The 27,356-nt window shown below is 39.7% G+C and overlaps 1 protein-coding gene across 6 annotated transcripts; it reads left to right on the plus strand.

The window, feature by feature from the left end:
* The first annotated feature begins 670 nt into the window (after positions 1–670).
* LOC146159929 (calcium uptake protein 3, mitochondrial-like) lies at positions 671–27,077 on the plus strand. 6 transcript variants are annotated; one of them, XM_083383390.1, is made up of 13 exons: positions 671–915; positions 6,655–6,841; positions 18,601–18,759; positions 19,822–19,904; positions 19,971–20,024; positions 20,502–20,555; positions 22,084–22,184; positions 22,260–22,299; positions 22,610–22,741; positions 22,943–23,051; positions 23,781–23,938; positions 24,533–24,547; positions 26,052–27,052. In XM_083383390.1, exons 1-13 carry the CDS (start codon positions 673–675, stop codon positions 26,124–26,126), a joined length of 1,410 nt encoding a protein of 469 aa, XP_083239516.1. In that variant the 5' UTR covers positions 671–672; the 3' UTR covers positions 26,127–27,052. The 6 variants fall into 6 exon arrangements, with proteins under 6 accessions (XP_083239516.1, XP_083239517.1, XP_083239518.1 ...); XM_083383391.1 differs by lacking the exon at positions 24,533–24,547 and having other exon boundaries at positions 26,887–27,077; XM_083383392.1 differs by lacking the exon at positions 24,533–24,547 and having other exon boundaries at positions 26,052–27,051.
* Positions 27,078–27,356: the final 279 nt, after the last annotated feature.

Genomic DNA, 27,356 nt, shown 5'->3' on the forward strand with positions numbered 1-27,356 from the left:
TAAGCCATTGTGAAAACTTTGGCGACACCAGGTAACCACAAGTCGGAAGCGTCTATCGATTAAACAGGGTGTGACAATATTGGTGACGCACATGCTTGACAGCGGTTTCGAGAACAATTTGTTAAAGGAGATTATCTTGCTATAATAAATTGAAGTTTAAGCATGACGGTTTTATTTGAATTAATTTCTTAAGACGAAATAATATGTAACTTTTGACCCGTCTATAACACTAGCATTGTAATTAAACAAATTTTGGTGTCGTTCAAAATAAGCATGGCAAACAATAGATCATGTATTTCAATTATTGTTCTCGTTGTTGGTACCTTTTTTATTAAACAAAACAAATAAACTATTACGCATAAACATAGTAATTAGTAGCTTTCGGAGTGACTTATGGTGTGAAATTCGATTAAAATGCTATAAGTTTGAAACATCTGTCGTGATTGCTCTTTTATGTGACGCAAAATCAATAATTAAATGAAATATGATTGATTTCTTACTGAATTTCACAATAGTTTGTTCATTTCGGATTAAATATAACAAACACTATTTGATTTCTATGAAGTAATCTCGTTCCAAGTGACAACTTTATTGGAATCAAGATAATGCATTAGAACACAATTTCTAAACATTGTTAGTAAGTTTATGTTGCTATTGTATGCCACTGATCTTATGTTACTTTGTTTAGTTTCTGCCGAAGAAAAGTGCAGTATGGCATTTAATAGGGCCTGGATAAATTTTGTAAATAAATTAGTTAACAAACCTGTGGTGTTTCGAAATGCTGCAATAGGTGCTGGGTTTTGTACTACATGCTCCGCCCTTCTATACTTTTCTTGTCAAAATCACAGGAATCAATCACAACATAATCGATTGCTACTCATGAAAAATGTATCCTGTGAAACAAATTTAAAAGCAGTAAGTTAAGTATTATGTACATTTAGACTATATTTACTTTTTATGGAGTTTGTTATTTATCTTATTGTATAAAACACTGTTCAGCATTCGGTTAGGGTGTACCTTTGGGGTAAGTCATATCCAGGAGAGTAAATCATTAAAAGTTTAATAAATTATATTTAAAATTGCACTTGCGATTGGGGCAAGTGTCTATGTTGTTGGTGGATTTCAGCCTTAACTAATTGTTTTTCATCAATAATTTTCATGCCTTTATTACTTACAGTAGGTTCATTTACATATTTAGTTCTTATATGACTGTTGTACATTGTTCACCAGACTATTGAATACATTTTACCATGTGCAAAACATTTTTTTAATTGGATTTTGTGGTTTTGCAAGCATTGGTGTATTGTTGGCCATTCACACAATCACTAGCCTTCAGTCTTTTTTGTTTACCATAGTTTTTCGCCGATCAACAAATTGAGTCCAATGAGTCAAAAAATAACAACCAATTTTTGCTTTATAGGCTTTTATAAGTCAACAAGTGGTTGTCAATAATCAATTTTGTATTATCTAAGGTTTGTCATCATAACTAGATTGGTATGTTTAGCCTGAAAAGTTACTGTGAAATGCGGTAATTTTACTATAGCTGTGCGTTTTTAAGCTGCATAGCATTTTCCAGCGCAATGCTATGATTTCATGTCCAATAATTTTAACTAACAAATAAAAACCCATATTGCCACATGTAAACCACATTGTCTAGTTGGGTTTAAAAACAGCATAAGAAGTGCTGTGTAGGAAGCCAAGTTTTTTACTTTTTGTAGTTTATATATTACATTTATTGTGAATTTATGACATTCACCCTTATTTACCCTTATTTACTTTGATCGTGCAATTGGCGTTGCTCACCACACCCACCCGTTATTTATATTTCCCAAAGTCCATAACTTATTCTAGTGAGTACTCTTTGGATTGTTCTAGTTTATAAGTTTGGTTGCCATTCACTAATACTAGTTTTCAGTGTTTTTTTTAAGGTGTTTTGGGGGACCGAAACGGTATTTTCTCCAGCGGTTTCCCAAATTTTGGACTTGCAACTTTTTGGTATTTAAATGAAACACTTGCAGTCTCTTAAAACTACTTAGCGGTCACCCAAACCAAACCTTAAAAATAACCCTGCTAGTTTTTATCAATTTTAAACTGTGTAACCAAGAAACTGTGTTTTTAATAAATACTTAAACCATTTAGGGTAGATATTGAATAAACACTTGCCAGTAGCGATTTTCTAACTATCAGCAAAAATGTTGGCAACTGTCTGCCATTCCCATCCTATTGTTTTTGACCTAACGTTTTGATATGCATTTTTATGTCAGTGTGTGTTTACATATGTTTACATATGTTTACATAAGATGTTGAAAATGAATAAAGAGTTATTCGAAACGTTCAAAATGATACCTACTTCTGTATGGGCTTTGATATTCTTATTATGTGTTTACATAGTTCTGCTATAACCTTAATGCTATTAAATATGTGTTTCTTTTATCAAGTGCGATGAACTTGTTTAATTCATTTGTGTAATAGCACAGCTGAAAATTGTCAGTGATTTATGCAATAATTGATCTTCGGTTTTTGGCATTTAAAAAAATTTATCACAAATTATCACATTGAGTCCAGTCGGATAACAACTATATATATTTTGGCCACTCGGGTCAGTGTAAAATATAAACCATGCAATTGTTTCACCTCATACAACAGGCACCTCAGCTTGAAACTATGGAATTTAATTTATCTTACAATTCTGTTTTCGTTTATGTATATGTATATGACTACATAGACAAGTATTTTGCTCAACATTGTCCTAATTTGGACAAAGAGACTAGAATATTTAAAACCTTTCATCACAAAAGCGAAGCTTATTTTTTGCACAATGTGTAGAATTTTTTTTGATGTAAAACAAAGTTAAGAGTTCTAAATCAGCTCTAATATAGGTTGTATTCCGCATCATTTATTTACAGTTTTGCTATCATTGCACTTTTTTAGTTCGCGACTGCAAATAAACAATGAAAGGTTTTCAGTCTAACCGGACCTTCCGTTCACCATAAATAGGCTTATCATGGTAAATTTATGTAGGGAATGATCTCTTGTGGGAATATGCTTTGTGTTTTCTTATAAAAAAATTTAATACAACAAAAATCATTTTATTTTTTTTTTCTACTTGCAGCTAAATTTAGTTAGTAACTTTTCTGCTGACAAATTTTCTAATAAACTGAAATAAGTTAAGATGTTAGTGACCAGCATAATGTGGCCAACATTTTACTATCATATAAGACAAAAATTGCGAATAAGGACAATAAAAAATGAGAGTTACAAAAATATTTTCAAATATGGTTTTGTAATAATTTCATTCGGAAACTGAATAATTAATTTAATTTTTATTTTTCGTACGTAAGATTATTTTGTAATTTAGTTTGCTTAAAATGTAGTAATCTACAGGTCACATTTATTAGCAATTGCTGTTTTGCAAGATTTCTTGAAATATCATTTGTACATTTGTTGACATGCTTCAAGGCATGTGGGAAGTAGGATAAAAAAAATTTGCAGGTTTGGTTTTCCTTTGCAGGTTTGGTTATCCGCTTTGCCTATAGAGTTCAGCAAAGGCTGTCATTACATAGAGGCACACAATGCTGAGCCGTGTGAACATGCGCGTCCATTTTAATGATTTACGCGCTTAGCCAGCCACAAATTGGCACTTGTTAGCCGACACCACAATTTGTACGCCACCAGACGACCTAATGGAATTAGACGATTTACACGCGTGTCAGCTGGTAGCCTGTTGGAGTCTGTGCGTGTACCCGCCTTTAATTGGCTTAGGCACCTAGCGTAGACTAGCACCTTGACGTTGATCGAATTTGTATCGACTCTGCCCCGGTTTTAACAATTTGCTAATGATCCCAAAGCCACTAATTGCCACCTTTTGTACGGTCAGCCGGCGAAAGCGTTTCCCTTATTGCGTGGGACCTCTTCTAGGAAACTCGTGCCCCGTGCGATACTTTCAACTTTTGTAAACGATTATTTTTTCAAACGTTGTCGTTCAGCATTTGATTCATATCATTAAAAAAAAGGCCGTGCTGTGCTATTCGCATTGTAAACGTGATAGCTGTAAAGGAAAAAAAACAGTCAGTGAATGCAAGTTGGTGCGTGTCGTACAAATAGCTCAGTAATATTTACCAAATCGTTTTAATTTATATAACTTGAGTTCGTTCTGATTCAATGATTGGACCGCTTATCATCGCGTTTAACCATAAAAGAGGGAGTGGTGGGTCAAATTTGCCCCATCTGGGGCAACAAAATACCCTAAACGGCTGTAACAAGCGACTTACACCCACGATGTGCCTATTCCTAGCCTACACACCTTACATGACGGTTATCTTCAAACAACGCGATTTTAAATCGGTTTACCAGCCAAGGCGTCCGACAAAGAACAGTTTATTTTGGATATGCGTTCGGGCCAATAAAAACATGAGGCATAACAACTAATCCACTTGAAATTTGTGTTTTTTTTCTTGAAAATACTGCTTAAATACCCAGGAAACTAAAATAAAAAGCCCCGCCGTGCTGCGCGATTTTCGTTGCGCGAAAACTCAAGGAATTAGGCGATAATTAACGGCCAATTTGAACACAATATTCTGTGAACTGGAAAGAGATTTAATCCGCTTACAAAACGTGATGGCTATCGCGTAGTAGTCGCGCAAATGACGGAGGGTCGTTCTGTTGCTTCGTGATGCGACGAACCAACTAACGTGTGAGTTCTCTGCCCGTCAGTCGACCTAGATTATAGTTGATTGGTGGCCGAGGCTTGCTTGGCGCAGGTGATCGATCGGCTCGTCTGGTTGTCGTCTTGTTAGTATTGTTGTCCTTATCGGTCAACTGGTTTGTTGTGAATTGACCCTCGCCAGGATTCCCACCGACAAAAGACTTAACCGAAACAACGCCAGCTTAAAGAAGCATTCTTGATTTGCATTCTACTAAAAACTTATTAATCGTATCGAGCCTACAACAAACAGATGTCACTGTTTGACCCTTTTATAGGTGAAACGTACATTTTAATATACTTTATAAGCGTCTATTTAGGTTTTTATGAATGCCTGCGTTTGCTTGCGTTTGCGTTGAAACAAGTTTTTTAAAAAGTTTTTGAAACGTCTTTTAAGATTTTCTGTATAACTTGAGTTACTAAAAAGTGCCATTTTTTAAACTGTTTAACTTTGTGTTAAACTGTTAACCATGGCATTTATGTTGCTTTGTGGTCAAATTATATTTGAAACCTATAAATTTAAAGTCTTAGGTTTTTCATAAATTTTGTGTTGCAACCCTGACTTGACCTGTTTTGGACCCGTATTGTTTTCGTTTGTAAGCACCGAATAAAATTAAAAAGTCTACGAGACACTTTGACTAATGTGCGAAATGTGCGACATATTTCATCGCCAGCGTTTTATGCAAATTAGATTTTACCCTTAGCTCTGCGGCCCGCCTTCCGCCAGTTAAGCGCCGCAAACACCATCCTTCGTCGTTGCGTCGTTTCGATGTCCGCTTTGACTACACAGCCAGCCAGAAAGGCTTCGAAACGGCGAATTAGGGTTTTCAAAACTCTAGCGTTTCCGCCATTTAAATCCTGATTTCCACTGCGCAATTCTCCCCGCTAGCTATGGCAAAGTTTTAATCGCGACTTTTCCCCGAAAGCCAGCATGCTTTCGCAGCCGCGGCGCGATTAAATATTGTGGTTGTGCGGCCAAGGTGATTGCTGGCCCATTAGCAGCTGATCGAGCGTGGGTGGATCTGTCCGAACAGCATCCTCTGCGCATGTCACCTGCTAAAGATGCTGAGTAATCGCTCATCATTTTTTAACATTTTCCTTTCAGTTCGTTGGTATTTATTTGTTGGACGTTTTTTATGGGTTTTCATTTTGCATTCCCGATTGATTTTAACTATGGAAATGCTTTTTGTTTTTGGTCCGATTAGAAATTGTTGCGTTTACTTGACAATGAATTTATATGTCGCAAATCTTATACAAAACTTTTATCAAATTTCCTAAACGGCTATACGCTGTATCTTTTACGTTCCGTGTTTAGATGTTTAAAGTAAAATCTATTTTGACACCTGTACATTCTACTAACAATAGCTACGATAGGCATAATGTCAGGCCTGTCCGAACTGTTATGCAGCCCGTTATGTAGTAACATTGTTCCGCTTATTACATCTAATCTAAATTAGTACAGAATTGCTTATGTAATGCAGTGAAATAGTTTGTATACATCAACGTTTGTATGCAACTCGGGAAAAAAGTTGGCGGCCCCGTACCACTTTTGGTTAGCCTGCATTAAAGATACACTTTGTGTTGGACCATTCCTTCAATATTTTTTATGTGTCAGTATCGGATAAACTTGAAAACCCACGCAACAATAGACTAACACAGGTGCCATTTTTAACACTCAAGTCAAGGGTGCCGAGAGATATTTTAAATTATTTAAGATTTCGATTTTTGCTCGATCGGTGATATTCGTGGTACAATTTTTTAATAGGCCAAAATATTAAAAAGGTTTCATCAAACTTGTTGCACAGTTAACGTGAAAAAGTTTGTAATACACTGGCCTTACATCTCAAAAAATCGCCAGCGTTTTATGGAAATTTGATTCCGCTTTATTCCCAGTCGCAACAAAAAAGCAAACCCGATCAACAACTTAATTTAAACGTTATGGCGTTTTGCAGGCCAAGCAGCCGACGACGACAGTCGAAAAAGTGGGCGTGGCGCAGTCGGCGGGAGGCGCGGCCGGCGACGTTTACCAGCACTCGCGTGAGAAGCGGTTCCACGACTTCGCATCGGTCGAAGTCAACGGAGAGTTCTTCATGACGCCGCAGGACTTTCTCGAATCGGTCACCGACGAAGATCCAAGACGTGAGTGGTGACGTTGCACAACGCTGATCTAGGCACATAAATCCCTACAAAAAGCTGTTTGTCGCAATTGCTTTTTTTAGTTTTTGTTTTTGAATAGGGAATTCAGAGCCGCAATTTAAACTTTTGGAAATAAGTTTTTGCTGTGAACTTATCAAAATTGTTTTTCACTGTTTAGCGCCAAATTGAATTAAAATCTAGACACGCTTTTACACCATCGTGCTTTATCATTTCTTAAACTTCGAACTCACTTTTAAAGAAACCTTGTTCGGTTTAAACACTGTTTTTTTCGAAAATGGCGGCTTTTTTAGAAAACTTTTTTCCAGATCAAGTTTCGCCTGCCTTTTTAAGTCTCCTTTGTATGAAAAAATCCCCATGCAATCTAAGATGCAAAATAAAGCAGCTAAAAGCTTACGTAAATCAGCAGGAATGCTCGCGCGAGACACACAACGGCGGCGGGCCGCTCGGATTCCAAAGTGGCGCGAACTACTTTAAAAAAGTTTTTTTAATTTTTGTTTTTAAAAAGGGCACTCAGGGCCGCTATTGGAACTTCGAAAATAAGTTTTCGCTGTTTAACGTCAAACTGTATTTAAATCTGGACATGCTTTTCGCACCGTCGTGCATCATTTTTTAACCTTCAAACGTCACTTTAATCTTTGCTCGATTTAAACACTGTTTTTCCAAGTGTAAAGCTACCTTTTCAGAAACCCTTTTTCAAGCTCAAGTTTTCGCCTGCCATTTTAGGCCTCCTTTGTATGGAATAATTCTCGTGCAATCTAAGATGCAATAAAGCAGCTAAAAGCTTACGTAAATTAGCAGGAATGCTCACGCGAGACACACAAAGGCGGTGGGCCGCTCGGATTCCAAAGTGGTGTGAAATCCTTAAAAATAGCTTTTTTTGGCAATTTTTTGTTATAAACAGGGCATTCATAACCGCTATTTGAACTTCTGAAAATAAGTTTTTACTATTTACTGTTAAATTGTCTTTAAATCTGGGCACGCTTTTCACACCGTCGTGCATCATTTTTTGAACTTCGAACGTCACTTTAAACTTAGCTCGGTTTAATCACTGTTTTCTTTATGAGAAAAGAAGCCTTTTCAAAAAACTTTTCTTCAGCTCAAGATTCCCCCTGCCATTTAAAGTCGCTTTTGTATGGAATGATTTCCGTCAAAACAGCTGAAAGCTTACGTAAATTAGCAGGAATGCTCGCGCGAGACACAGGGCTGGGGAGCCGGAGCCGGAGCTGGAGCCCGGAGCCCGGAGCTAAGCATTTTCTCTGGAGCCAGAGCCGGAGCCGGAGCCATTGTTATTATTTTTGTGGAGCTGGAGCCGGAGCCGGAGCCATTTTTATTATTTTTGTGGAGCTGGAGCCGGAGCCGGAGCCATTTTTATTACTTTTGTGGAGCCGGAGCCGGAGCCCTTTTTATTATTTTTGTGGAGCTGGGGCCATTTTTCAGTTTGTGGTGCTAAAGCTAAGAAATTATATTTTGTTCCATCTCCAACGTTAGTTAGCCAAAAGCAATTTTTAAAACTTGCCATTGAATAATTGACTGGTGGCACCGGAGCTGGAGCCGTAGTCATTGGTGTGTGTTTGATGGCTCCGGAGCTGGAGCCGGAGCCAAAGTATTTGAGTTTTACTACTCTGGAGCCGGAGCCAAATGATTCAGTTTTACGACTCCGGAGCTGGAGCCGGAGCCATTTAATAATTGCCCGATGGCTCCGGAGCTGGAGCCGGAGCTAATGCTATTTTAAGGTGGCTCCCCAGCTCTGGCGAGACACACTAAGGAGTCCGGCCGCTCGGATTCCAAAATGGCGTGAAATCCTTAAAAAAAGCTTTTTTTTGAGTTTTGTTTTTGAACAGGGCACTCAAAGTCAGAGCCGCTATAAGAATAACTCCCGTGCAATAAAACAGCTAAAAGCTGACGTAAATCAGCAGGAATTCTCGCGCGAGAAACACAAAAGTAGTCGGGCCGCTCGGATTCCAAAGTGTCGCGAAATCCTTGAAAAAAACTTTTTTTTATTTTTTATTTTTTGTTTTTGAACAAGGCACTTAGCCGCTATTTGAAATTCTAAAAATAAGTCTTCGCTGTTTAACGTCAAACTGTATTTAAATCTGGGCACGCTTTTCGCACCGTCGTGCATCGATTTTTAACTTGGTACATCACTTTAAACTACGCTCGGTTTAAAGACTGTTTTCTTTAAGAGAAAAGCAGCCTTTTCAGAAACTTTTTTCCAACTCAAGTTGTCTCCTGCCTTTTTAAGTCTCCTTTGTATGGAAAAATCGCCATGCAATAAAAGGCTTACGTAAATTAGCAGGAATGCTCGCACGAGACACACAAAGGCGTCGGGCCGCTCGGATTCCAAAGTGGCGTGATCTCGTCCACAAGCACATCCTTCCCCCGGCCTCGGCCTTCTATTCTTTCCAGGTTTAATTCATTAAACGCGCGCTCGCGGTCGGCTTGTTTACCAATGTTTTGTTTGCGCGATAATTAGTTCCTACTTTCGTGACAAGTGCCGACGTCTCGTTTCGCGTTCGCGCTTCCCGCGTATGAAACGTACCCAAATCAAACCGCTGTCGCACAACAGCACAAGCTTATGTTTCCTGTGGCCGTTGTTAGCGCGTTAAACCAGATAAACATACCCCCCCCCCCCCCCCTCCCCGCTTTTCCACCTCCTCCTCAACTATCCACCAACTAGTATAAATTTCCGCCGTCTAATTTCGTCGCCGATCAAATCTGCTCGACGTGCCGTCGCACTTGGCTGCTCCCTGTCGGCGGCCGTCCCATTCACAAAAACTCCAGTTAATTTTAATGTCGCTTGATGCTTTGTCGCCTTCGTTCCAGCTTGTTTTCGTGTAAATCCGAAGCCTTCCTGTTGATCGCGGTCGCGAGAGAGTTGCGCGTTACGTGTGTAAACTACATCCTCCACAATTCGATGATGCCCTCTGACTTTGAAGCGTAATTACATTGATAAACCAACGCCGCGCTTCACGGTTGCTAGCGTCGGAAGCATTCCTACAGTCCAATAAGGCCCAATGTGTTTCGCACTGTTGCAAACGCACAAGCGGCCAGAACTTTTTAAACTGTTGCAAACTTTGAAAGCCGCTATGAACTTAGCGCCCCTTCGCGCGTATCGCTTCAACGCCATTCTGTACGTTCAGGTATGTTGAGTTGGTCGCGTAGCAGCAAAGGCACGAAGGTGTCTGACACTTTCATGTTCTCGCGATATTTCTGAAATTGCGCCCTCAACGATTGTTTGTGTTGTTATGCCTGCCGATTCCCCTCCCCAACCTTTCGCTCGTTAACTTAGGTTTAATTTACCGTAAACCTTTTGCTTGGTGTCATGCCGTCCACTCCGGTATGATCGCACGTGATCAAGCGTTTACGCCAAAAGGGTATGTTAACTTGGATGTAAAAATTGATCGATATTACTTTTTGGGACCGATACTTCCTAATTTTTTTACATTTTTGCCAAGCGATACACGATACCGACGCCGTTATTCTTTATTTACCTGAAATATTGTCAAAATTTTAATTGTTGCGAAATAAAATCCAAATAACGTTTCAGTTTTTCTACCTATATTTCTTAAACAGTATTTTTTGCATGTTAACTTGGCATAATGCTTATCAAAAAAGTTTTTCGGAAATAAGAAGAAAATCTGTTTTTTTTTAACTTTCTCATACTTTTGTAGTGAAATATCACCCAAATTTACCGATACCGTTATATCGGTAGAAGCGAAATATCGGCAAATATCATCGGTACCCGATATATCTGTATAAATCCACTTGGATGGGTCTGGTATGATGTTAATTAAACCACATCGTTACTTGTTCCCACTCAGGCAAGAATAGAAACCCATACCGCCTGACAAGAGAACGCAGACCGCTTTGCAATAAAAAAAAGTTACTCCTATACGCTTGTTTGGCATCTGAGAGCAGTGGTTTCCAACCAGTGAGTCGCGAACCATTTCTAAAAAATTATTGCATTTATTTCTAAAAAATATGCATATATCTTTTTTAAGGAATTATTGCCTTTTCATTACGTAACATTTTTGCAAATATGCAACAATTCAATATGCAAGCTCGTTTCGCGTTAATAGAAAATTGCATGTGTAATGTGTATGCATTGTTTCTTTTCTCTTTATTTTGTTTGCCATTCGTTTGGTCTTCTTTTATTGTGGGTTGCAACAGGGGCGTATCCAGAAATTCAAAAAGGGGGGGGTTCCGAATTTTCAACTTAGGGAATTCCCCGTTGTTTTTTCGTCTGACGTTAATGACGTCATAAAATAGTGACGGATATGACGTCATAAAATAGTGATGGTAATGACGTCATAAACAAGAAAAAAAATTATCCGAAACAGTCAATTATCGTCCAGCAAAAGCGAACGTTTAGACACAAAGCGAACACGTGCGTTGCCGACAATCCTGCCAGGCGCCAACTGCGAAACCGCTTAGTGTGCAATCGTTAACTTCAGGCAAAAAACTAAACCAAGACCGTGAAATATGTGTGATTGATTTTGGTAGATCCATGTACGGGACTAGGCTAAATTACAAGCACGTCTGTCGCCACCCTGCAAATCTAACTCGACGTTTTCAAAGAGAAAAAAGCGGAAACCGCTTGATTTAAATTATTAATTGTCTAGCGTTTACGGTCGACCAAACAAAAGACGAAAAAAGGCGTTTTGCATTTGATTTTGGTTTCGCATTAGCTTAAGACGCGTGACCCAATTACATTTAAAAACACGCTGCTTCGGACGGCGAGTAAAACTCTGACAAAAACGAAAAACGATAATGTCACTTACGAAAAGGGGGGTGTCCGAGCCGCCAACCCCCCCCCCCCCCCCCTGGATACGCCGGCCTAGGGTTTTATGATATAAGGGCATTTGCAACCTTCAGCTTCTCATGAACAAATATTTTTATTGTTGCTCGTTGTTTCATGCCTCACACGTCGGTAAAACAGGTCGTCCTTGCTCTACATTCCTCTACTTAAGGATCAGAACCAGAAAGGCCTTGATTTCGTTCCGCTGCGGAATACTTTCGCACCCCAATTCGCCTTAAGTGTTTGTTTTCTTTCGGTAAACTCGCCCGAAAGCGCTCTCGGAACCTGTCAGGGCGTGCCCGAAGAGTCGAAATCACTGCAGAGTGTCAAAATGGCGATTTTAGGCGGGACTTTACCCGTTGTGTCGTGACTATACCCAAACCCACGGCGAGCTAATCGCAGCCCAATCGTTCGCATTAGGCCGCGCAGCAATATAGGATAACTCGAACGGCCGGTTAATTCGTCAGCGCCGTTTCAATACTGGATCCCCTTTGAGAGGTCGACCTATGCACAGCTCTCGCCGGCAACTGCCAAGGGTTTCGTTTTTCACTGTCGCGTGCGTGCACTTGGCAACGGTGTCACGTCATGTTGATGTGGGCCGCTCTTTATCCGGCCTCGATCTTGCATGCGCAGCGACGCTCACGACTTGCCTGTTTTGTTTCCCGCCTCGCCTCTTCTTTACGACTTGGTTACCATCCTCGGGAGTCCTTTCTCCGCCGATCACTGCCGGTCTTTAGTAAGCCTTACTGCATTGAGCCCACGATGACTCACGTGTTTTGGTGACAGCGGCTTCGTATTTTTGGCACACATGACATTGCGTGTTATCAATGTCCGGACGTAATCCCAAACTTTTGTTTCGCGAAGTGTCACCCAACACCATAAATCAGATTATATTGCAAAACATTTCAATACAGTGCTCTTGTTCTCCCAAACTAATGAGTCCGTCAAGTAGTTTCGGCGGAAAAAGGTTGCCCAGGAAAAATATAGAAATAAATGTAAAAAATACCAATTGCTTTATGCAAAGCTATAGTCCATCCTTTACGATACATCTAATTTCCGCCTGTTGTTGGAATTATATTGCCCTGAAGAAGATTGCTCGAATAGGTAATCACGTTGGCACTTTAATAAAATTTTGCCGAAAGAGCAATTCTACAAAATAAACAAAGCCTGGCAGCAACATCATATTCATCTAATGATGTTTTAACATTAATATTAGAGTTAACATTAATATTAGAGTTTAACATTAATATTAGAATTAATTGAAGTACAATATGTATTCATGCAGTATCTTTTGAAACTTGGGAAACGACTGATTGCATAATGCACAGCGTTTTGCCAGACGAAGCCCTAAAACGGCCTCCCCCGCCAAATGCCAACGATTTACCGGGGTGGCACAATTTGCGGATTAGCTCCGCGGCCCGGACCGCCATCTCCGCGTTCCTACAGGCATCGCGTGCCTGGACTGGCTTCTGACTTTACCGCCCTACTTCCGCAACTGCAAGCCGCCATCTTACTTTAGCTGTCGGCTGGATGCGGCCTTTTGGCTACGCACGCGACCTCGTTTTAGTGGTTTATTTCCCCTACCTATAACCCGTCAACCTTTGTGGTCTACCGAGTACACAAGTTTTGTTTTTTAATAAATTGTTTGTATTTTTGGTATATTTTTATTGAGATACGAGTAATGAATGTTGTGCTTTAAACGCAGTGTCGTCTTAACTCGCTTTCAATGTCCTTGGCTTGCTAGCCCACGTTTTTTCATCTTGTTCAATTCTCCTGAAAATTCTTAAAAAGTGTTCTTATATCCAAAATGAGACAGTCATAACTGTCCCCAACTGAAACTATCTCCATAGTTTATAATCGAAGCAACATACAACCACTTTGCTCTATTTTCTCTAAACAACAAAAACTCAATCAATGCTCAACAATCAAAGAACCCCTGACCTATGCCTGTTCCACAATAAAACGACGTGCTTATGTGAGCAATTCCAAACTTCAAAGAGATACTTTCCGCATTAAACCGCGTAAATATTTGTTAAAAGCCTGCCCATTCGTTTGATTGTATTGCAATTTTCCCACTTAATGTAACTCCCCCACCCGTGTGACGCTTTTGCCGCCGAATTTAACCGCGATGATTCGAGCCGATTAAACCCGAAGAGTCTATAAAGGCTGGTTAATAGACGCTAGAAAGGGTGCGCGCCTCACGTACGCCGAGTTACGTTACGCACGGCATCACAGTCTCGGCCCTCTGCTATTTCGGGCCCACTATAGCTGAGAACACGGTGCGTCAGATGTTTTGTCAACAAACAGGAATTCGGACCCCGAAACGCGTCTCAACCGTTTTTTACGGGTAACGCTCGAATCGCTACACCTTGTCGTGCGTATTTGTCTTATTTTTAAGTTGCGATTTGCGGTCGATATTCACATACGCTTTGTGCATCGCGAGTTGTCCGTTCCATAAATATTTTTTGGCACAATAGTCAGTGTGAAGGTATTTTTGCGTGGCGTTAAAAAAAATAAGTGGCCATCGCAAACTACTATATCACCACCATTTTTTTTGCAATACGCTTTTTTATTTATTGGTGCTCCTGCTAGAAAACCAGTTTTTACATTTTTGCATGAACTGTTAAATTGTTGCCTCGGAGATTTTTGCGGCCGTGCTAGATTTGTAGCGGCTTGTAGACATTGGACCCGGGTCTGGAGGAATTTGCCTCATTTTGCGTTTTTACGGTTAGGAGAAAGAACGTGGGCTTGCCCCCTGATCTCGTGGTGATTCAGGCAAACAAAAACCTCGATGGGCATTAGGGCGATCAACTTGTTTTTGTGCAACGTATTTTTTTCTGATTTCTTTGCCTACACACCGCCGCGGCCGCCCGCCCTCTTGTTGTGCAAGGCATCATCAGTTTTTCTTCCTATTAATAAACGTATTAGGTGTCGAGTTTCGTTCGGGTGTCGAAAATGTAGTCGGTGATAGGACACGGGTCGGTGTCGGGTGATGCGTAATAGTCACTTGACTAGCAGGCGATCGGCCGATAAGAAGGCGTTTACTGCTGGCTGCGACGGCCCCTGGCACCCTCCGACCAACTATACACGCGATCCTCGCCGTCTTCTGCTGGCGCGGAATTTCTTTGCGCTGCTCTAATGTAGCTCTGGGCGCAGCGCGCTGCAAATGCACGCTTTTAAATGATTTAGACGAACGCGGCTTACTTATACGACCGCACGTCGTTAAGCGAGCCTTAAAAATGGCAACTCCCATTACGAATTATCCTCTCGCGCATTACGCTGTATTCTTGTTTCCACGTCGGTGACGGTGACACCTCACGTTCGATTGGGATCAAAATGTCGGGAAATTCCGTCGTCTGCTGAATCCATTAAAAAACCGCCAGACGTTTTCGCCTTATTTTGTCTTTGTATCGACATGCCTGTTTGTCAAGCAGCAGCTGTAGCAGCGGCAATCAAAGCGTTGGAATTTTATCCATGTGACTCAAGGGCCCGGGGGTCAGAAGGCGATTAACCCCGCGACTTGGTTTGGACAGGATATTAGAGCGCCGAGAATAGTCGGTGGCGCGCTATTTGTGGATAGGAAATCGTCGACATCCTTCGAACTCTGTTTTGGTGGAAACCCGACTACAAGTTTGCGGTCGCCGCCACTTTAACCGATCGGGGCCGCTTGCTGTCAATAAGGCCAGTGGCAGTCCTGCAACGCTATACACGCGCCTTGAGCAAAAATCGCCGGGATTTAGAAGAGGAGCCAGCGAGATCCGAGTGCCAGTTCCGCGCGACGCTTTGTTGTCGTCGCTGGCCAACAGGTGACTTGCCTTTGTGCCGCGTAACCCGACCAAACGGGCAAGCGCGCCATGCAGCGGTGTCCGGGCCTTGCCCCTCCGCTCGAAACCCTGCCCCAGTGTCGTGAAGCTATTTGTCGGGCTAAACCGGGCCTCGGTCGACAAACGAGAGTTTCTCTTATAGGCAATGTGAGCCGCCGCAGTCGCGACTGGTCATGCGTGGAATGCTGCGGTCACCTATCGCCCTCCATTGCTTTTTCATTGCGTCGCGCCAATCGCGAGCGCATCTTATCTTGCTGCCCATAGAGTTCTAAAAATAGTTTCGATTGTCCTAATAGGCAGCCAATCAAAAACCGCCATTGACCACAGGCAATCCGGCATCCATCTGTTTGTGACCTTGTTTGGCATAAATTTTAGGTGTTTTTCAACGTTGCTTTTACATCGATTTACTGTACACCGGTCATGCGACTGTTGATTGACAGTTTTGCTCGACGAAACTTTTCCACACACTACCGTCGCCGTGTTTCTCTCACGCAATGGAAGGTAATTGTGTTGGCAGATAAACATCACGCTCACGTGATGACGTCAACCCGTCTTCGTACCTTTTCACCCTAGAAAAGGCTGCAACCTGTTGTGTATCCATGACAACAGCATGCCTCGTTTTATTAGTTACTCTCGATGTTATATTGCCATAAATGGTTCTTCATTTCTATTAAGTGAAATTGTATGTTTTTGAGAAATCATTATACATGTAATGGAGAAATAAAGTTTTCATTGCTGGTAGCTGTTTCCATCTGGTTCTAAAGTTGTTACAGTGACCAAGTTCTACAGTACTCTATAAAATTACGCAAAAGCTCAAATAGCTAATTATAAATAATTTGCCATACAGTAAAGAAAACGTTAAAGTTGTTAAATTTCTAGATTATAATTAAAAAACCCTTTCCAAGACACCCATTCAAAAATTCCTTTGCAATATTGTTTTAAAAATCGCTTTCTATTTTAGAGTTTAGGGCGTTAACACATAGTATCGCTTTTCCCAGGAATTGTTCTGCCCTGGAAATACTACACAGGCAAGCGCTGCTATTAAAATCGGTTCCGGTGCTGTAAGTGGTTGCCAGGTGTCGGGCGATGGGTTATATCAGGGTGAATTGCACCCAACCGCCGATTGGGCGCAGGGATACTTCCATCACTCGTCCAAGTGTCAGGTCATGCTCTTTTAGTCACTGCGGCACCAAGCGATGCCATTCACTCGGCCGCTCTTAACCCCAGGTCGTTGACCTCTTCTCGTCCGAGCTGTCAGGTGTCTCGTGTGTGTATAGCATCGCCTGGAAGGAAATGGCGCAATCGTGCCTCAACGAGGTCCCATCTCAGTCGCATAGGCCTCTTCCACGTTCGTCCACTTAAAAGCAACCGAGGGAGTGGATAGTTGTATGCCCAGGGTACACATTGGAACAACGTGGGAACACTAGTATACGGTGACGTGGCCGCTCGCTTGAAGTCGTCCGCCATCTGTGCCAGGCCTACTCTGCGGGAAGCGTTATTTCGGTCGCACAACAACAGGATGCGCCCTCTGCCCCACATCACCAAACAAACGTGCTGCATTTGTCGTGTGTGGGCGCCACTGTGTGCAGGTGACCAGCGCTGGCCATTTGTTCCCACAACCAGCCCTCGACATTTCCGCCTGCTTTGTATGTGTATGCTTGTGGTTAGTCATTACCTGTTTTTCTCTGGCCGCGCGCGCAACTGTCGCAAAACCAGGTGATTAACGCGCCGCGCTGCGACCGAGGTCAAGTTCGACACTGAATCAAACGCGCGAGCTCGACGCGACTCGGAAACCGTAACAAGGGTGCACGTAAGCCCCACTGGTCCCGTTCAGACGCAAGCGTTAACCTGCCGCCCGCGTCTGGCTTCCACCACTCTCAGTGGGCGCACATTCGCAACCGTTTTGACTTCTGAATTCCAAACACTTGAGATTTGGGACTTCTCGCAGCTGACTACCTTGGCCAGGCATCGAATTACAAAACTCACAAACAGATGTGTTACATTTACAGTCTCAAATTGCGATCTAACATGTCTCGCACGTTAAAATTCAAGGGATAAATTTCTTCTCACATCTGAAGTGGATAGATAACGGGGCGTATTTCGGGTAGTTTTAATTCGCAGTATTTAACTAAATTCTAAAGCACAGTTTCGTTCAAACCCGACTCCTCTGCGTTAACCATTTATTTTTACCACTATGTTATGACTTCATTCATTTTATGACGCAATGCCCTACATTTTTATTGTGTTCAAACATGGTGATGTTTTCGCGGAAAGCCGACGAAACTATTTGCAGCTTTTCCCGGCCAATTGAGACGTGAGGAAATGATTTAGGGTTTTGTCACATCTTCGCCCCCAACCCTCGAATCTGTGTATCATTTTATCTGTCCCATTTGAAGTGGGGGACTTAGCGCTCGAAGGCTATTTGGTGTTGATATTTACCCTTGCTGACTTGCGTTTGTGACTCACATCACACAGTCCCCGGACAGGGTCACTGTTTAGCGTTTGATCCCTGTTCACCCACCTAAACTTGAAATAGAGGTTTCTTACACATACCATTGTGTCATGAATCCACCCAAAACTTTAAATAGAACCCAGTTTGACTCCTACATGTGGAAATAACAAAAACAATGATTTGGCTTCAGACAGAGGAGCTCGCAATGTTTCTTAACCGTGTCTCGTGTAGATTTTTCACCAATAGCTGTTCTTCAAAGTTAGGAATAATGTTTTCGGAATAGAAACTAGGTCTGTTTTTAATGTAATTTAATTAAACTAAAGCCCCAAATAGAAAATATCTAAATACTTTTCTGCAGCACCAAGGGCAGCATTGTGACGGAACTTAATTCGAGTTGAGTTTGTCGTTATTTTTTTTCTCTGTTGAAGTTTATAATAATATTACCGAAGTCATTGATGGAGCTGAATAGGTTAAACATAAACAGTAAAAATTACTTCATCCCTGAAAATATTTTTTTTTATCTTTTGACGTTCATAATAAAATTAGCAAAGACAATGAAGGAGCTGAATACGATGAACGTAAACAATAAAAATTACTTCATCACCGAATTCTTAACGCCCCAGTATATGGTTATTGCCAAGTATTCAATGAAAAGCTTTGTTTTCAGCTCGCATCGGTCACACAGCCCTGTCAGGAACGGATGTCAAGTCTCTGCTTTCCAAAACGCCTCCCCAGAATAGAAATTCCTCCAGGTTCTTTCGGTCGCTTCACGGCAACGGGCTCATTTCTTACACAGAGTATCTCTTCCTTCTCTGCATCCTTACAAGTAACACAACTCTTGCTTATAATGTTCGAACTATACTATGAATTGTTTGTCTCAGTATCATTCAGCTACTTTTTAGGGCGATAGGCGACCGCAAAAATGGGAATAGTTTTACTCCCTGATATGTGCATTTCTCATTGTTACAAAACTGTAGTAACCGATTTTGGTTTCCTGGTGCAAATTAATAAATCAGTAAATAGAAATAAGTAAAACTCTATCGCTGGGCAAAGGTGTCGTAGGACAAAAACATTTCTGAATCATTTGTTTAAATTTATTTTTGTGCAACGCATGTAGATAAGTTTGTTGGACGACGCACAAAGCGAAAGGAATTTAGATATTTTCATGTGTCTAAAAATCAGATTGAATTGCTCCTTTTTCTCGTAACGTAAATTTTGGATTCACATATCAGGGGATAATTTGCAAACCTTGTTTAGCTCAACGGAGTTCGGTTACGAAACGTTATCATTGTGTCCTAAGAAAAATTAAAACGGAACATCAGAGAAAAAAATTAACTACTTATAAGTGCTCACTTAGTGACCTAATATACACAAGTTGCTTGTTAAATATGAACTTACTTCTTTTAATGTAGTTTTGGCGCAAATTTAACAAAAAAATAAAGTTCTTGAAAAAAATTATACATACAACTACTCTGTAAGGACAAAAATTCTAAAATTTGATTGCATGAAATAATTCAAAATTGAGTGGACGAGTATTTTCTCGAAGCCATTTTCTTTTTTAAGAGAGGGGGGTGCATTTGGCTTTTAAAATCGCGCACACTAGTTGTTATATAAAACTCTTTCGAAATTAAGCGACTGATGATGCCTTATTTTATGGTGAAATATATTTCTCTTTTAAATGACTAGAACTTATAAATGACCGACTTAGACTTGGGCAGGAAAGTCGTAAGAATATTTCCTCCCATTTGAAGCCATTGTCGTCATTTTCGTGTGAAGTTCGAGGAGATGTATTCATATTGTACATATTCCGTTCGAAATCGCGCCCACTAGTTGTTATATAGCGACATCATGCGGTGACAACTTTTATAATCCTCTCTTCAACTCTTAGAGCCTCGTCTTGGATTCGAAATCGCATTTAACATGTTCGATGCCGACGGCAACAAGAGGGTGGACAAGAAAGAGTTTTTAGTCGTGAGTAAAACACTCTAGTTGTGGTTAGAATACAACCGCATCTGCTGACTCTTATTTCTGTTGCAGCTTGAAGACATCTTTCGGACGCGCACCGAAAAACAGTGCTACGACGAACAGGGGGTAAGTTCAACAGTACATCACGCATTTTGTAGACGTTGTTTTTGGCGTTTATGCGTTAAGATAACTGGTGCTTTATGTGTAAGGGCTACTTTAAATTCTCGTGTAAATTATTTTTTTTACTCATAGTATTAATTAAACCTTATAAACTTATAATGCTAAAAAAATTCCGAATATAATACTAACAACAGAATTTCGAAGACAATGCTATTCTCAATAGACAGTAACGTGTGACAACGTTCAGAAGAGTCAAACCATTAGTTAAACAAGACCAATTGAAAATGTTGCATCCGGCATGTGTTTTTTTCTTCTCAATGGCTTGTCAACACTGGCTCGACCTTGATTTTGAAATGATGCCGGGCAACCGACACTTATTTCCTCTCGATGTTTTTTATTGACTGCTCGACGTTGTCCTGTTCGTTCGTCACATGCGTAGCATTTAGCCGATACGAGTTTGCACGACTCTTCTTTTTTCCTCAGCTGGATAGGTTTAGACGTGTATACAAGGATCCGCGGGAAATTTCCACTACCCTGGTATGGTTGGTCATTCTATTTCTTTGCGCCAACTCGACTTTTTACTTTGCTTTTTCTGCATGTATCTCTCTTAATTATCGGAATGCCTGCTTCTCTTTCTTTTATGCCGTGACCTCACGGCTAACGTTTTTGCAAATGGTGAGCGGAGTTAGGTACTTGCGAACAATTTTCTGTCACCGGGCCTCTGCAAGATCGCTTTTTGCAGTTTCGTTAAACCAAAAATGCTTCCTCGCAATTATAGGATGCACGGTAATCCGCAAACGTTCGGCGCATGCTTTCGATTGGATCGACTTTATTAAGGCGGAACTTTCGATGTCATTTTTGTGCTGAAAACACGCAGTGATAAAACGAAGTGCTAGCTTCGACCAGGTTTTACGCGCATGAGATCATAATAACGCAACACCTCACAACGCAATGCATGGGTTGTATAACCTCTAACCAGCAGCCATAGTGGTGCGTAAGTTGTAATCAGTTAAAGCTTTTACGTGCTTCGTCTTCGACAGCCCAAGTTGATGAGGAATCAACCAGCCACCACCACATTTGCTCGTCTCCCAATGGTAAAAATTACTAAATTAGCCATTTGTAGCTAGCTCTAAAATACCGAAACCATTTTTTTTTGCTGCGTTTGTCAAACTTTTTAGTGATCAATTTTACCCGAGTAAAAATAAATTACGTAGATTAAACAGCACCATAGGCACGCATTTACAAACCAACCTTATGATTATTAAAAATTACAGTTTTTTGTACATGTATGCTGTCTATACTTGCAGATCTGACAATACTTTATCCGGTAGTAGTTTATTTATAGCAAACAACCCACATCTTCTTTCTGTAAATTCTAGTTTTCATTAGATTGCGATATGAATACCGAACTTGACTGATATGATCTTATAATGTTGAGGTATAGCTTTGATTTCAGTTTATGTTTTCGGAAAATGCATGGCTTTAATTAGTGATCGTTTAATGTTAAATCACTCCGTGAAAGGAAGTAAACGCATCACACGCTAATTGGTCACTTGAATAACTAAAACAAATTGCACAAATGCTCCATGCAGTATTGCGTGGAGACGTGATTGTCGAATAATTGTTGCATGTAATGTGTCAAAAAGTGGAGATATTGTGTTTGCTGATTTGTAATCGGGGGTGAATTAAGTTCAAAGCGCTGATATCTTACTTTGTACCTAAAACTTGCGCTAAAAGAATGATGGTCAAAGCCTATTGTGTTGTAGTGGGCTGTTAGTATAACAGTCACACACTATTTGGCCGAATATAGGAGATACACACTATTTGGCCGAATAACGTTCGCATGACAAGCGTACTCTATTATGTGTGCCATACTGTCTAACAATATGGCCGTTGCTTTATCTCGTAAATCATCCTTATTATTTGCGACGCAGTATTAAACTGTCTAAATTCACACCTCGCTTAATTACTAGTTAATACTCCGATGCCTGTTATGACAAAATCCGCAAAATAGAAAACCGGTTTGGTGGATTTTTATGTACTTATATAATATGATGATGCGAAGGTTGTCAAAGAGAAAGAAGAAAAAGTCCAGGACACCACTCTCCTGGTACATTTTTTCGGCAAGGATGGCAAAAACGACTTGCGATACGACGACTTTTACCAGTACGTATATGAAAGCGTTGTAGTGTGTCGGTTTTTTTAATTTGTTTTCGTCATGTAAGTATCGTTGTTTTGCAGGTTTATGAACAACTTGCAAACAGAAGTTCTGGAAATGGAAATATCCTTAATAGTTTTGGTCACAGTATTAAACTAACGTGATTTTATTTTTAAATAAAGAACACTTCCCAACAACCAAGACAATAAACCCTAATCTGAACAACCTATCAACGCAAACTGTCAGTTATTAACTTTTGTAACCAACTTTTTTTAACTTTCACTTTTCTGATAGATAGATTTTGTTGTAGCCAATGGCTGATATTTTTTCCACTTTTTTTCTGCACACAGCACCCTTGTTTTAATGTAAAAAAAACACTATACGCGGTCGGAGTATTAAGTGTATTCCTTAACCTTGCTATTGCCCGCGTCACTTCTTGACCTATAGCCGTGGCATGTCAACCATATCAGAAGTGGATTTTGCGCGCGTTCTGCTTCGCTTCACTGACGTTGACCAGATCGAAGAGCACATCGAAAAGTTAATGCAGCGAATTCCGGAGGAAAAGGTTTCAAACAGTTGTTTTGCATAATAATTTTCATGTATACCTTAGTTCGAAAATCAAACATTTTGTTAGTTTTAACACAAAACAAATTTAAACCCCTCTTGATATGCAAAAATATATGGCCATATCATGCTTGCAAAACCACAGATTGTTATAACCCTAAAATCTATAAAAAAGCATTTTAACTTGTTTTCTTTTACAAAGGGAATCACCTTTGACGAATTTCGATCGTTTTTCCAATTTCTCAATGATCTGGAAGATTTCGCGATCGCGATGCATATGTTTACTCTGGCAGGGCGGTGTATTAGACAAGGTATAACATGTAAAGCATCGTAAAGTTTGGTATGTATTGTACATTAAAAAATGAGTTAGTATGCCTCGGACGTTGTCATTATATTATCGTTCATTAAATTATATTGGCATCTTTATTAACTGCCGAAATATAAACGTAAAATAATTACATGAGATTTGCCATAGAGCAGTGGTTCCAAACCTGAGTGTCTAGTATACATTGTAACTGGGTCATTTGATTACCGCGATTTGTGACACTCTGTAAAACTCGTTATGTCTCAACATTCATGCACAATTAATTTTTTGTAACAACATTTTTCTTACTTTATACAAAAAAATTGCTGTTACATTTCTTCCTAATCTTTTTTGTTTTGTTAAAGTTGCATTACGAGTTGTTGACGGGAAGTCAATCTTGCATCTAGGTTTTTGAAAACTTGGAAAGGGGGCCGCGTCAACAAAAATCTTTGGAACTACTGCCCTAGAGTTAACGTAACCAAAAGGAAATCCTCCGAAGCAGATATAATTCACATATATAGTACAGACCAATTCCTTCAACAAGACATCCATTTCAATTAGCACTCAATGAATTTATCTACAATGACTTAATCTTTAACAAACCTTTTGTTGTTTGTTTTTTTGCTCAACACAAACTTCTCTATTACACCTAGTGCTACCAATAACAAACTCTTTATGTTCCCCTAAAAGCATTTTTGCAAACAATGTAATCGGCTACAAGAAATTATTTTGACAGACGAATTTAAACGAGCGGTGAACATATCTACCGGCTCGGAGTTATCTGAGCACATCGTCAACACTTTGTTTCAAATCTTTGACAAGGATGGCGACAATCAACTCAGCCATGTTGAGTTTATTGGAGTGATGAAGGACCGCATCCATCGAGGCTTTCGGGTAAGAATGTTCCCTTGTTACGTTTTGTTTTCGCAAAGACCTGTCATGTATCAACGCTGCAATCGTATTGGATATATGTTAATACTTATAAACCACTGGTTAAAATATTATGTATATCACGAATGTTACTACACGTTAAAGATAAAGTGTCTTCAAAATACCAATGTTCATATGTACAGCGATAAAATTGTTGGTGCACTAGAAATTTATGATTTTTAAAATGGCTTGGTTATGACAGTACACTACAAAAACGATTCTTAAAAATCTATAGGTATATAGTAATGCTTTATGTGATAAACGTTTTTATGTCATTTTTTCCTAATATTTTATTTATAATTTGCCTAATATTTCGCAATTGCTTAAGCACGAATTAATGCCTGAACAATCTAATCTACGACTTATGCAAGCGTGACAATTATTTTAAAGATTTCCATCTGTAAAAAAACTGCTTACTGAAAATACCCAAGTTACCTATGTCTACGGGTACGCAAAATACCCAATTTAAACAATCGCTTGCCTGCCGTAATTATTGGCTGACGATACTTTAATTTGATAAATCTGGTGTTATATTTTTGCTTGTTTGGTTGCGAGTAGCTCACCAAAGAAAAGGTAAGAGAGGACTTTGAATTGTCGTCCTGTACCAAATTTTTCTTGCTGCATGTTTGTATCACAGTTGCTGTCGTTGTTGTTTCAACAAATTGAAACACATTTGTTTAAAATCTTCTGCACTTCTATCCCCATGTAGATTTTTTGCCGTTATTAGAATGAATCCATTTTTATTTACGCATTATTACAAGTTTTCACATGTTAACGTGAATAAGAAATTCCGTAACACTTCGCCTGACAATCCTTATCTTGAAAGCATAATTCATCTAATTCAGCTTTTTTGCTAAATTGTTGTTGCTAGTTCTCTAGTCTTTGCAATGATTCTAATTGATCTTAAGTTGTTTAAACCAAAATATGTCACCAACTAAGTAATTCCGAAAAGTAACTATTCTTGGGTTTTATGGTAATTTGCTCCAGACTTGGGCGCATTTGTTTTGCCTTAAACATCAGCAGAAATAGTACAAATATTATGTCAATCTTTCTTCCTATAGGTTTGTACATGCAAATAATCCGCTTAAACGCGCAATTTTGTCAAAATTATCAAGCAGCTTTCATTTTATTACCAGTACTAACCAGCTTTGTATACAACAATTCATCCACGGTGTTTAAGGTGTTAACCCTAAAAATCACTTATGTTTCGCCGCCTATTTTGCAGCGCCAAGGCATAAGGGACAAACTGTTGGGATTGAATGGTTTTCGTCGTTGTATGGCCACCCAAGCGCGCGCATTCGTGCGTGACCTTTCGACCCACTAGCGACAGCATGTGGTTGACGGACGTTATTTTGACTGACGAAAAAAATCTTACTTCTCTTTTGCATGGCTATACTACTTGCACTGTTTATTTTGTGTTGTTTTATGCACTGTTGGTACTAGCTAGAGTGTAATTGTGACAGATTATCATAAAAGTCAATTGAAATTTTGATTGCATTTTTTTACTTCTCCGTACCTTTCATATGAAGATAAATACTATTTCACATGTTTATGGTTTGTTTTGAAACAAATTTTCCCGCACTCTTTAAGTTTCTTACAGATCGTTGGCCTGCTTTTTGTCAGTGTTCGTTTTGCATGACTTCACCGGATGCATGATCGTGTCTTGCGTTTTACAAGTGGCCTTATCTAGTTTGAACTCTAGCACTGTCCTGAACGTTTTTCTGACAAATTTCTGGTATTAGTTCATATATCCTTAACAACTATTTGAAATAGGTATTTTTTTGGACGAGGTTACCAGTATGAAACTTAGTGGTTGACAGGATATTTGCATTAGCTGGACTAAAAATTGAATTCTACAACAATAACAGTATTCTAAACGAGTTACGAATTTGCTAATTAAAAGCGAAATGATACGTTTTTTTTAAATAAACATTTTTTTTTTCAGTATGAAATTTAACGAATACTTTGATGTTATTGGCAAAAATTTACCATTTTTCGTTTGTGGCGGTATAATGCTAATGACTAACAGACAACTCTTGAATGCTTACTTGCTATTTTTTCCGCTTGGGCAACGCAGTTAACCAAGAACGATCCGCTGATGGGATGGAGAGGCTTCAAGCATTGCTTACGTCACAAATACCCGCACGATTAACCTGCTTCTGCTGCTACTGCTTTGTTGACTAACGTGGCCGTTGTTACTGCTTTATGTCAACAAGTAATTGCATGTTTGTAGTAGTAACACTTACCGCTTTTTCTATTAATAACTATGGGTTCTATTTGACTTCGTGTTTTTTGCCGCAAACCGGTGATTAACATTTCACTTCCATTTGAATAAGTGAGAGACAGCGTTGTGGAAATATGGAATGTTGGATTTGGTTTTGTTGATGTGACTATCTGTAACAGTTATTTACGAAAAAGCACTTTTTTCTTTCTGAACCACCAGTCGCCGTCATTTATTATTCAGTATCCTTTTAAAATTTCCTTGTTTTATCATATTTAAATGCATGGTGTTTTTTTATAAAAACTCATCGTCAGTGCTGCATTAAGAGCAGAAGTAGGATGGGTGACTTTTCATGGTGGAGTTTAACCTGTTGCTTCTTTGTAGTGTATCTAAATAAATTTTGCTTGGTGAAGGTTCACCCAGAGTCCCACTTTTTGGGCATGTTTACTCCTAAATGTTTTTATTTATAAAGAATTAAATGTTGCTTCTTACTTAAGCGAGTTAACCTGGTTCTCTAAGCGGTGCGAATTGGTGTGTTTTAATGCAAGTATGGTGTGGTATGCCAACGTAATGATATCTTTTTAGCTTTTTCGACTAGCGAAGCATGGCTTCACCAGCATTTGAATCTAGCATTTTAAAATCCTGTGCAGTGGTCAACCACGTTTGTTTATTTCCCTGTTGACGCTTTCAGTCGCACGCGGTAAAGCATGCCGGTTGGAAGAGTTTTGCAAGTTGTGTGCGAACCACCTTCAGATCAAAGGCGTCCTAGTAAAGTCAAGAGTCTTTTGTGATGACAAAAAAACTCGTTTTCGGTGACACGTAGGACAGGTCTCTTGGAAAAAATGTGTAATTCCTCGTTTTTTGCTAAATTTGTCGTGTATCGTGTATTTTGTCGTAGAATCGTATGCTTTTAATTGTGTTGTACAAGCGAAGTTATTTTTCTATTATATCGTACCCGTTAACTTCAAATACAAAGCATTTGAATATTACTTGATTAAGATTTACTTTAGTGACAGTTTGGTAATGTTACGTATTTCAAAGCAAACGATCTAAAATCCAAATCGTAAATTAAATGGCACAAGAAATGGACTGTATTTTAACTGATTTTCATTTTACTATGTAGCGTTAAAACATGTAGTAAAATACGCTACAGCGGCTACA

Source organism: Ascidiella aspersa, chromosome 3 (genome assembly GCF_963924565.1).
Source record: "Ascidiella aspersa chromosome 3, kaAscAspe10.2, whole genome shotgun sequence".
In the NCBI taxonomy this organism is placed as follows: Eukaryota; Metazoa; Chordata; class Ascidiacea; order Phlebobranchia; family Ascidiidae; genus Ascidiella; species Ascidiella aspersa.

Bases quoted from the DNA above. Each gene is read 5' to 3' on its own strand.
- LOC146159929 (XM_083383387.1), top strand. From the start codon at position 673: ATGTTACTTTGTTTAGTTTCTGCCGAAGAAAAGTGCAGTATGGCATTT. The intron at 20,556-22,083 runs GTATGGTTGGTC...GATGATGCGAAG, and splicing joins GGGAAATTTCCACTACCCTG to GTTGTCAAAGAGAAAGAAGA. The intron at 23,052-23,780 runs GTATAACATGTA...TTATTTTGACAG, and splicing joins AGGGCGGTGTATTAGACAAG to ACGAATTTAAACGAGCGGTG.